The 12,214-nt window shown below is 44.3% G+C and overlaps 1 protein-coding gene across 1 annotated transcript in view; it reads right to left on the bottom strand.

Annotated features, from left to right (window-relative positions):
- Nucleotides 1–12,214, bottom strand: part of CELF4 (CUGBP Elav-like family member 4) — a 794,292-nt gene that overhangs the window by 92,986 nt on the left and 689,092 nt on the right. The window contains exons 7-8 of the mRNA XM_070743645.1: nt 7,207–7,354; nt 5,267–5,416 (exon numbers count right to left, since the gene is read on the bottom strand). Coding sequence (XP_070599746.1) covers nt 5,267–5,416; nt 7,207–7,354 — 298 coding nt within the window. The remainder of the gene's footprint in view (nt 1–5,266; nt 5,417–7,206; nt 7,355–12,214) is intronic.

Here is a 12,214-nt window from a genome sequence, read left to right as displayed (position 1 = left end):
CCTTTATTCCATTCCATTTCCCCCATTGCCAATTAATGGGGTCCTCGAATTATGACCAAAGCCGAGTGCAGAATTTCTGTTGCTAAATGAGATGGGTTCAGTTGAGTTTGATGACCTTTCTTGCCACGGTGTGTTAAGTAGATCACTGCGGTTGTTAAATGAATCTGATCAGGTGACCATGGGGAGGCTGCAATGGTCGTAAGTGTGAAAAATGATTTATTTTCTGTTGCATTGCGTTGCATTCTGTTGCATTGCATTCTATTGTGTTGCATTCTATTGCATTGCATTCTATTGCGTTGCATTCTTTATCCCATTCCTATCCATTCCATTATATTCTTTATTCAATTCCATTCTTTATTCCATTCCATTCTTTATTCCATTCCATTCCATCCCATTCTTTATTCCATTCCATTCTTTATTCAATTCCTTTCTATTCTTTATTCAATTCCATTCTTTATTCCATTCCATTCTTTATTCAATTCCTTTCTATTCTTTATTCAATTCCATTCTTTATTCCATTCCATCCTTTATTCCATTCCATTCCATCCCATTCTTTATTCCATTCCATTCCATTCTTTATTCCATTCCTTTCTATTCTTTATTCCATTCCATCCTTTATTCCATTCCATTCTTATTCTTTATTCCATTTCATTCCATCTTTTATTCCATTCCATCCTTTATTCCATTCCATTCTTTATTCCATTCTTTATTCCATTCTTATTCTTTATTCCATTCCATTCCATCCTTTATTCCATTCCATCCTTTATTCCATTCCATTCTTATTCTTCATTCCATTCTATTCTTTATTCCATTCCATTCTTTCTTTATTCCATTCCATTCTATTCCTCATTCCATTCCATCCTTTATTCCATTCCATCCTTTATTCCATTCCATTCCATTCTTATTCTTTATTCCATTCCATTCTTTATTCCATTCTATTCTTTATTCCATTCCATTATTTATTCCATTCTATTTTTATTCCATTCCATTATTTATTCCATTCTATTCTTTATTCCATTCCATTCCATTCTTTATTCCATCCCACCCCATCCTATCGCACTTCTAATATTCTATTCCATTCCATATATTCTATTCTATTCTACAGTATTCTATTCTACTTCAATTTCCACCATAATTTTCTTTTTTGAGATCTGCTCGGTCCAAAGACTTCAAACTTTTCAGTCTTAGCAATGGAACTCATTCCAAGTGGAACCCAGCATCCACTTATAATTTGCAAAATTCCCTTTTTCTATCATTTTATTTTATTCAGAATAAAGTTAAAATACAAAAATTAAACAAAAGTCTAACAAGACTTAGTCCAGCCCTTCCTGGAATCTCTCTACTTCATACAGATTTTTAACTTTCTATTTTTCCAGCTATGAACCCAACAAAGCAATACAATGAGAATATTTAGCACTACAATATTGCGAGAGGCCACAACAACTGGGGTAGTGTGTGTATGTGTGTGTGCAGAGACCATGACTATCATTTTAAATACAGGGTTTGCAAGGTCAGGATTAAAACAAATAAATATATAACACAGAGTCCCAGCCCCCCGGTCAATTTCTTCCCCAATCCAATTTAAATCATTTTCCCCAATCTATATCCATAATTATATCATTTGGTACAACAAGCTTGTGAGCGGTTTCCCCACAATTTATGTAGATTAAAATTCATGGGTGCCATACTACCGATTCTGTATTATGAAGATTGATTAAGACAGCTGATGCAGTGATTAAAAGAGTGTGCATTTACTGTTGCAATTAATTAGGCATTCAGACACAACAATAACTACAATAACCAAAAGAATGCGCTGAGCTGGCATTCTTGGCTTAGGGGGAGTGGAAAGCTCTCGGCTGCGTTGACAAGGATCCTGGCTTGACGGAAGGGCCGTAAAAAAGGGAACATAGAGTTGTAAAGGGCCTTGGAGGTCATCTACTCCAACCCCCTGCTCGGACCGTGCTTTGCCATTTCAGACAATGGTTATCCAACCTTTCGTTTTAAAGACCTCCACTGTTAGTACAGTAGTACCTCTAGATATGAGCTGCTCCACATGCGAGTATTCCATGATACGAGCCACGATGGGAGCGAAATTTCTGTTCCAGACCCGAGCTCAAATTCGGGATACGAGCCGAGCTTCCACTAGGTGGCGCAAGAATCCTGGCTTCTGGTTATCTCCACGGGGAAAAACAAAGTCTAAAGCCATTTGTTCCAGATATGAGCTTATAGACATACGAGCTCCATTCTGAAACGAATTAAACTCGTATCTAGAGGTACTACTGTACTATGTACAAGACAGCTGGGTTGGCAATACATAATCGAGCTAACAATGAATGTCTGTTTGTATTGAAGTACAATAGCTTTAAGAGGTAGTATTGCAAATTACCATAAGGGGGAGCCAGATAGCATGATTCTTTCTCTCTGCTCTCTCTGTTCTTTCTGCTGATTCACTGTGACTAATGTAGTAAGCTCTGTGTTAGTTTTGATGGGTTTGCAAGCTTTCTACTAAATCTGCACTTCTATTCTACTAGTTTTTCTCATCATTCCTATCACCCATTTCCTCCCATGTTGACTGTATGACTATAACTTGTTGCGTATATCCTAAGATTTTTATTAATATTGCTTCTTCATTGCTTATTTGACCCCTATGACAATCATTAAGTGTTGTACCACATGATTCTTGACAAATGTATATTTTATTTTATGTACGTTGAGAGCATATGCACCAAGACAAATTCCTTGTGTGTCCAATCACACTTGGCCAATAAAATTCTATTCTATTCTATTCTAATATGTAAGACCAAGACAGGCTTGTAATATTATTATTGTATCAAGAGTTATTGACTGATTTGAATGTGTATGTCCAGACTTTTTAACTTAGCTGTGCTATTTCTAAACACTATTTTATAAACTTTAATGTATATATATTGTATGACTGAATAATTACTCATATCTCCTGTATATCTGCTGGAATCCCACATTTTCTCTATTCATGTCTGTTGTGGTTAGCTCTGGCCCAGCTTCTGCCCCAAGGACTGTGGATGTGGGGGAGACATCCACATGCTGCAGGCCTGTTTTGCCCCTGGTGGAATCTGATGATGAAGGCTCCTCTGACCAAGAAGACATGAATGACAGGGAGGAGGAGAGTGTGGCAGACAGGTCAGAAGGAGGTTAATTATCTAGCTCCTCCTTGGATTCAGAACAAGAGTTAATGATACAGCCCCGCATGCGGAGAGCGATGCATAGGCAACAACAACTGAGAGATTATTATCAAAGAAAATGAGGCCACATGTGGTTGGGTGGGGCTGTGGTCATTAGTGAGGCTGCTATAAAGAGCAGCCTGTGGGTTTGGCCATTGTGGAGGATTATCTGATCGTTGTTTTTCGTGACTGCTTTACTGACTTTGACCTTTTGTGTGCTGATTTTTCCCCACTTTGAAACTAAACCAGAGCAAAGTGTGTTTCACTTTGTGAAAGAAGAAGGACTGTGAATTGCCTCACAGCTGCAAGCTAAGTATCACAGAACTGATAAGGGACTTGTACAAATTACCAGTTTGTTTGGAGACGAGTGCTCTTTGCTATACCAAAAGAGGGCTTAAGTTAAGTGAATTTTCCTTATAAAGAACATTGTTTTGAATTTTCAAACGTGTGTGTGTCTGAAATTTCTACCTGTGAATTTTTGGGAGGAGTCGACCAGAGAGCCCGACAGAACAATGTCCTTGATAACTCAAGAGTTCTGCACACTCTTTAAGAAGCATCCACAACTTCTGAAGGCAAGTAGACCCATTGTTTAATTAATGGAAGAACAGAAAAACCTTGGAGGTTATCTAGTCCAACCCAAGGAGCAAACCTATGCTATTTGAGATAAATGACTGTCCAGCTTCTTTTTGAAAGCCTCCCATGATGCCTCATCCACAACTTCTGAAGGCAAGTTCTTCCATTGGTTGATTGCTCTAACTGTTAGGAAATTCTTCCGTAGTTCTAGGTTGCTTGTTCTCTCTTTGGTTAGTTTCCATTCATAGTTTCTGGTCTTGCCTTATGGTCAGTACAGTAGTACCTCTAGATACGAGCTGCTCCACATGTGAGTATTCCAAGTTACGAGCCACGAGGGGAGAGAAATTTCTGTTCCAGACCTGAGCTCAAATTCGGGATACGAGCCGAGCGTCCACTAGGTGGCGCAAGAATCCTTGCTTCTGGTTATCTCGGAGGGGAAAAACAAAGTCTAAAGCCATTTGTTCCAGATACAAGTCGTTCGACATATAAGCTCCCTTCTGGAATGAATTAAACTCGTATCTAGAGGTACTACTGTATTGGGTTCATTGATGGACTCCTAGGGGTACAGTCAGGTACGTAGAACCGGTAGAAAAATTTTGACTCCCCCCCCCTTTCTTTTCCCTTCTGGGCTCTGGGCATGTTTTTCCTATTGCAGTAAATGTGGTTGAATGTGTATAATTTGAGAAGAGCTGTGTGTGCATATATATGTGTGTGTGTGTGTGTGTGTGTGTGTGTATACACATACAGTTTATATAGTAGGGCAATGAGCAAATTGTGCAGCATTAAATAAAATCAACTGTCTTCAATGGGGATTTTAACACTCTGACAACATTATAGAGGACTAACAAAAGATTAGTTAATTTTAGTAGTTTTTAATAAATTTTATGCGTTTCAGAGAGCACAGTGGTTGTTGCCTCTTCATTTATAAATACACCTGGAACTCGCATTTTTTAGGACAATTCTTGATAGTAGATAATGTACATTTTTGTGTTCCTGTGTGTAATATGTATGTACACATATGGCATTTATACATGGAATTAAATAGTATATTCTGGATGTTCAGGAATAGTGAACGGAGAGGGAAATTGTATCTCTTTGAGTCGAGGAGAGGCCAGGCACCCTATCCCTAGACGTGAGTGATGTCAAGTTGGCCACCTTTAAGCCAGTCACATGACCTTTAAGCCACTCCCGGTCACATGATTATCAAGCCACTTCCACCTGGTCACATGGCTGCCAAAGCCACACCCACAAAATCAGCCACACCCACAGCGTGGTAGTAAAAGTTTTTGCAGCCTTTCATTGAATGGGTTCCTATCAGAATGGATGAGGACAGTGCATCAGTAGCAAAAGTTGCACTTCGTGCGCAGCTTCTGTTCTCGTGCATGTGCACGCACATGTGTACATATTCAGGAAGCAAAATCTCATGAAGGGATGCTCTGTGTGTGAGATTTGGTTGATTTCTTGCTTCTGCGCATGCAGAAATTTCGTCTTACCTGGGTAAGGATGGATGCCGTTGGCAAAGACGGCTTCTGCGGCAGGTTGTCCATTGGCTTGCGGCGGGAGGCCAGTGAAACCGTTCACCCCGATAGGGGAGGGGATGCTAGGCACGGCTGGTGCAGTGATGCCTGGAGGCGTGCTGCCACCTGGAGGGCGGGAGAGGAAAGGCAGAGCGTCAAATCAATCATGTTCCTGGGTTGAGAGTATTTATTTATTTATTATTTGTTAATTGGACTTTTATGCTGCCCCTCCCTGAGGACAACATATAATAAAACAATATACAGTGATACCTCGCCTGACGAACTTAATTGGTTCCGGGACGAGGTTTGTACGGTAAAAAGTTTGTAAGACAAAACAATGTTTCCCATAGGAATCAATGGAAAAGTGATTAATGCGTGCAAGCCCAAAACTCACCCCTTTTGCCAGCCGAAGCGCCCGTTTTTGCACTGCTGGGATTCCCCTGAGGCTCCCCTCCATGGGAAACCCCACCTCTGGACTTCCGTGTTTTTGTGATGCTGCAGGGGAATCCCAGCAGGGAATCTCAGCAGCGCAAAAATGGGTGCTTCGCTGGCAACGGAAGTCCGGAGGTGGGGTTTCCCAGCGAGGGGAGCCTCAGTGAAATTGCAGCATCGCAAAAACAAGGAAGTCCTCAAAACCCCACCTCCAGACTTCCATGTTTTTGTGATGCTGTGATTTCGCTGAGGCTCCCCTCGGTGGGAAACCCCACCTCTGGACTTCTGTTGCCAGCAAAGTGCCCGTTTTTGCACTGCTGGGATTCCCCTGCAGCATCGCAAAAATGTGGAAGTCCAGAGGTAGTGCTTCCCATGGAGGGGAGCCTCAGGGAAATCCCAGCAGCACAATAATGGGCACTTCGCTGGCAACAGAAGTCCGGAGGCGGGGCATCCCAGTGGCGGTGGCTTGGGTTTGTAAGGTGAAAATAGTTTGGAAGAAGAGGCAAAAAAATCTTAAACCCCAGGTTTGTATCTCGAAAAGTTTGTCTGACGAGGGGTTTGTAAGATGAGGTATCACTGTATAGCATTTTAGATCCAATTAATTAAATTTAAAATCTAAAATAGCCCAAACCCATAAAAATAAGTCATTCCATTCAATCAACTGTCTCTCAACACATTAATTAGGCTGGGGGCAAAGATCTAATGGCCCCAGGCCTGGCGGCATAAATGAGTCTTAAGATTCTTGCAGAAGGCGAGGAGGGTGGGGGCAGTACGAATCTCTGGGGGGAGCTGATTCCAGAGGGCTGGATCTGTTTCTTTTTCTCTGTAAAACCAAGAACAATAACTCCTGCAAAGAACACTCACACAACACCGCCCCTTTTAATTCTGCTGCAGTATTCCCTAATTACTCCCAGCTGTGATTAGCATCTTCTTCTGCATCTGTGCCATCTGTGTCGTCCCATAATCCTGTGCATCTGGACATTGAGGATGGGGTCATTAATCACCCCCTCCTCATCCAACCCAGACAAAGCTGTAACTGGGGGTTCCACAGACACTGCAGGGGCCTCCACCTCTACCTCTCCAGCACCTTCACCTTCCATCTCTCCTTCCCCCTCACTGTCCGATCCCTGTGAGAGCCACACAGGTCTCCGGTGCTCCGACAGACCCAGCTCATCCGGTTCAAAATCTGTTACCTGAGAAGCTGGCCGTGAGCCAACCACAACAGCGCGAACCTGGAGAATGTTGAAACAGTCATAAATGTGAGTTGGTATCCCTGATATCTGAATTTTTATCACATGACTACAGGGATTTTTCAACAGGTCGTAAGTGTGAAAAACCTGTCCCAAGTGGGTTTTTTCCCCCCACTACGAGCAAAACTTTGAACGGTCGCTAAATGAACTGTCGTAAATCGAGGACTGCCTGTATTGCAAGATGGCTCGCTCATCCGCGTCAGGGCTTCCTGGGTTGCCTTTTTGGGTGCTTACCTGAGGTGGGTGTCATGGGGGTGGCTGCTAGGCCGTTCATGTTGAGGGCCGCCATCTGTTGCATCTGCGCTGCTGCGAAAGCCGCCATGGGGTTCAGGTAGCCACCTTGCGCCACGGAAGCCATGATGGCCGCCTGTTGCTGCATCAGCTGGAACGAAGAGAGCGGGGCAAAAATATCACGCATTCACTGGCAGGGCAGCCGAGGCCGGAGGGAGGGAGAGGACGGCACCCGGAAAGTTCCTGAGCCTCTTGACGGAATAATGATGGGTACACAAAACTTGGTTCCAGGTAGCATCCAAATTTAAATCAGAGTCCGAGTCAAAGTGCTCCTCAAAGCTCCAATTTATTGCCGGAGCCATCCTGGCACCCACACGGGGAAGCCTGAATCTGAGCTTCCCACCCGGTTGAAAGTTCACATGCCTCATAAACCTGTCACGTTGCCCACTCAGGTTGTGCCAGCATGGCCAGTCCTCCTTCCACTTCCTCCCAGGTGGTGGACATAGGATGACCTTGAGCATCTCAAAAGATGCTTTGTGGCTGCATCTGTTCCCTCCTGAAAATTCCCCCTCCCAAGTTCCCATCAACATCAGGCCTTCTAGAGATAGTGTGGCAAGCTGTTGATTTATCACCAACTTCTGCACCGAGTTGACAAAACTCTGAACTCCAGCCTCAAGGGAGGACGAGGAAGAGGAGGAGGAGGAGGAGGAAGAAGAAGAAGAAGAGGAGGAGGAGGAGCAGGAGCAGGAGGAGCAGGAGGAAGAGAGGAAGCAATAGTGGAGAAAGACGAGGAAAAGAAAGAAGAGAAGCAGGAGACCGAGAACGAAGAGGAAGAAGAGGAAGAAGAGGAGAGGAGGCAGTAGAGGAGGAGGAGAGGAAGCAGTAGCAGAGGAAGATGAAGAGGAGGAGGAAGAAGCAGAGGTGGGAGGAGGAGGAAAAGGGGAGGAGAAGTACAGGTAGGAAAAGGAGGAAGAGGAAGAAAAGGAGAAGGATAGGAAGCAGTTGTGGAGGAGTAAGAGAAGAAAAAAGAGAAGCAGGAGATGGAGAAGGAAGAGGAGGAAGATGAGGAGAGGAAGCAGTAGCAGAGGAGAAGGAGAGGAAGCAATGGTGGGGGTGGAGGAAGAAAAAGAAGAAGAAGAGGATGGAGAAGAGAAATATAGGTAGGAGAAGGAGGAAGAAGAAAAGGAGAAGAAACAATAGTGGTGGAGGAGAAGAAAGAAGGAGGAGAAGGAGGAGAGGAAGAAGTAGCAGAGGAGAAGGAGGAGGAGGAAGAAGAGGAAGCAGTGGTAGGGGAGGAGGAGGAAGAGGAAGAAGGAGGTAGGAAGCAGTAGCAGAGGAGGAGGAGGAGAAAGGAGAGGAGTATAGGATGGAGAAGGAGGAAGAGGAGGAAAAGAAGGAGAGGGAGCACTAGCAGAGCAAGAGGAGGAGAAAGAGGAGAAATATAGGTAGGAGAAGGAGAGGAAGAAATAGGAGAGGAGGAAAAGGAAAAGGAGACAAACCAGGAACAGAGGGGGAGAATGGAGTAGAGGGAAAAAGGGAAGGAGGGGAAGCAGTAATAATAATAAAAATATTAATAGAGTCGGAAGGGACCTTGGAGGTTTTCTAGTCCAACCCCCTGCTTAGGCAGGAAACCCTACACTACTTAGAGGAGGAGGAGCAAGAGGAGGAGATGATTTTTTTAGGACGATTCCCCCAAATTGAGCTCCAGATGAGAAAAAGCCCAGAGTTCAAGTCCTTCTAATAGTTGCACAGGTAGGAGAAGAGCAAAGAATATTACTCTCTGTTTATAAGTCAAGAGGCTTGTCGTTCCGCCCCCGTCACTCCTGAAGGGATGGTTCTTGGCGGTTCCTTGATTACAAACCACTAATGTGTAAACCAGCCACTGGTTTGTAAACAGAGAGTAAAGCACGAGTAAGCAGATGCATAAAGAGATGCTCTATCAATTCCATATCACACTGGTCCCTTTGCAAAAGGTGAGTTGCTTTCCCTACTTTGTCTGTGGTAAAGTTCTGCTCTGGATTCTGTAGCGGAGGTGGGATTCAGCCGGTTTGGACAAACTGGTAGTTGCAACCGGCCACAATCCGTCCTATATCACTGCATGCATGAGTAGACGGCACGCATGAGCAAATTGCTCATGGGTTTTGACACCCACACTCCTATTTTTGATTCTGGGCGAACCGGTTGTTAAATTATGTGAAACCCACCTCTGATTATTTGTACGGGCGGGGTTTCCAACTTACTATTGCTACCAGTGCTGATGTGCACGCAGCTCTGGGTTACGTCGGAGCAAGATTTGGCTTCTGTGTATGTGCAGGAAGCAAATCTCGCGAGAAGACTTGTGGGCGGGCGAGATTTTGACGATCTCTCTCTTATCTGTCTTCTCGCGAGATTTTGCTTCCTGCGCATGCGCAGAAGCCAAATCTCACTTTGATGCGCGCGCATGCCTGCTGATCACCCAGAGCTGCTCACGGAACTCCATTTCCGCTTCCGGTGCGGCATTTCCCCTCCTGGTTCTGGTAGGAACCCAATCCTGGCCTTGACGGGAGCTAAGCGAGATTCTCCGCTTGTCTTCCGATGTTCCTTGCTAACAAACCTCTAATTTCTCAACTGGCGAGAAAGAGACCTGCTCAGTTTCTCAGGATAAATATATCTCACGGTGGCGCCCCCTTGTGGTCAATCCTGGAATTTCCCGATTCAGAAAGCTGGCTGCTGGCAACATTTAAATTTAATTTTCAATTTATTTGATTTATAAGCTGCCCAACTCCTTCTGGACTCTGGGCGGCGTACATCAGTTTAAAACAATGTAATAACAATTTTAAAAACCCATAATAAATCATAAATCAAATCAAACATCTACCCTATGTGGTAGCAGAGCTAATGTGTTTAGACTTGTATATGGGCAGGGGTCTTTCTTGGTAGCCTGGGATTCGCTGGCTAATATTTGCTAAGAACGCTCGGCAAGGGGGTCTTAGCGAGTGGAAATTCAGATCTGTAAGGGGGCTGCGAGCAGATTTGGGTTTTGGGAACACCTGTGGCCTGGATGTAGCATCTTTGCCAAGGCCTCTATCCTTTGGTTGGGGTTTTATTGAAATTAAATTAAAGGCTTTCTCTCTCTATCTATCTGTCCTTCCTTCCTTTGCTCCTTCTTTCTCTTTTCCCCCCTTTCTTCCTCCCTCCCTTCCTCTCTTTCTGTACCTTCTCTCTCTCCCTCCCTGCTCCTCCCTTCTCTTTCTATCTCTCATTCTTTCTCTCTCTCTTTCCTTCCTTCCTTCCTTCTTTCCTCCCTCCACCCTCCTCTCTTTCTTTCCTCTCTCTCTCCTCCCTGTAGTATTCCTTGTGCAGGTCAAAGGTCATATTGACAGGCATGGCCAAATATGCCAGAAACCGCACATGGGATGCTTAGTTCACCTTATGCTGTTAGCATAAGTTAGCATGTGTTTTGCTCAGGCTTTGCAGTTACAGATTTCTGGGTAGGCCTGGAAAGTTCAGGGAAAGTTCATGTTCTCTACTAATAAAGTAAGGCCTTTGGCTTTTTTCACCCTGTGATGCTCTTTGTCTATCATTGAATCCTTCAATCAACAACACAACATCTTCCTTCCTTTCCTCCTTCCTTCCTTCCTTTCCTCCTTCCTTCCTTCCTGTCCCCTTTCTTTCTTTCTTTCTTTCTTTCCCTTTTTTATTTTTCTTTCTTCCCTCACTCCTTCTTTTCTCATTCTCTTTTTCTCTCTTTTTCCTTCTTGTCTTTCCTTCTTTCCTTTTCCATGCCTCCCAAATATCTCTCTTTCATCCTCCTCTTCCTTCCTTCCTCTTTTCATTCCTTCTTTCATTCCTTCCTTCCTTCCTTCTTTTATCATCCTCCTCTTCCTTCCTTCCTTCATTTTTTCTTTCTTTCCTTCCTTCCTCTTCCTTCCTTCCTGCCTTCCTGCCTTTCTCTTCCTCTCTTTTTCTTTCTTCCCTCACTCCTTCTTTTCTCCTTCTTTTCTCTCACTTTTTCCTTCTCCTTCCTTCCTTTTCCATGCCTCCCAAATCTCTCTCTCTCTTCCTCCTCCTCCCCTCCCTCTCCCCTCCCTCTGTTTCTATCAGGACATGAAGGCCTCCATCCCAACAGAGTCTTGGCCTTGCCAAGTGAGAGGCAGGCAGAGAAGCCCCCCCCTCCACTGGCTGTTGCCAAAGACAATGACTTCTCTCTTCAGCTTAACCTTGCTTCCACCTTTGTCCTCCCAAACCCAGCAGAAATGCACAGTTGTCTGTTTTGAGCAGGGCGGGAAGGCCGACCGGGGAGCACGTTTTCTGAAAAGGGAAGGTTAATTTTTTGCCCTTTCGGAATTAGGATTTGTCCTCATCTGCAAATGTATGCAGGCTTAGTGAGCTGATTAGTAACTTATTTGCCTGAAATGCATGCCATTAATTAAGTAAGAATTCTTGAGCTGAATGACAATTTGAAAGTGAGTGTGTGTGTGTGAGAGAGAGAGAGGGGGGGGGCAAAAGTGAGGCTTTGAATGGCATCCTGGCACTTGACCCCGAGCCTTCCCTGGTCATTTCCTGGCGTGGGAGAGACTTGGAATGGGCAGAAGGGCTTGAGATGGTTGTCAGAAGGTTGCTCAGAAGATCGCTATTAGTAGAGATCATCTATTAGTAGAGATCATCCAAAAAGTTAATATTAGAAAGAATTCCTTCCTTCCTTCCTTCCTTCCTTCCTTCCTTCCTTCTTTCCTTTCCTCCCTCTCTCTCCTCTCCTTCCCTCTCTCCTATATGCCTCCCTTCCTTTTTTTCTTCCTCCCTCCCTTCTTCCTTCCCTTCTCCCCTCCCCGTTTTCCTTTCACTCTTTTCTTGGGCTCTCTTTTCTTTCTCTTTTTCCTTCCTTCCCTTCTTCTCTTCTTTCTTCCCTCTCTCCTTTCATTCCTCCTTCTCTCTTTACTCCTTCCTTCCTGATTTCTTTTCACTGTCTTTGGTTCTCTTCTCTATTTCTCTCTCTTCCTTTCCTTCTTCCCTTCCTCCGTCCATTCCTTCC

The sequence above is a fragment of the Erythrolamprus reginae genome, chromosome 2 (assembly GCF_031021105.1).
Source record: "Erythrolamprus reginae isolate rEryReg1 chromosome 2, rEryReg1.hap1, whole genome shotgun sequence".
NCBI classification, from domain to species: domain Eukaryota; kingdom Metazoa; phylum Chordata; class Lepidosauria; order Squamata; family Dipsadidae; genus Erythrolamprus; species Erythrolamprus reginae.
This window is presented reverse-complemented; position numbering and strand designations above follow the sequence as displayed.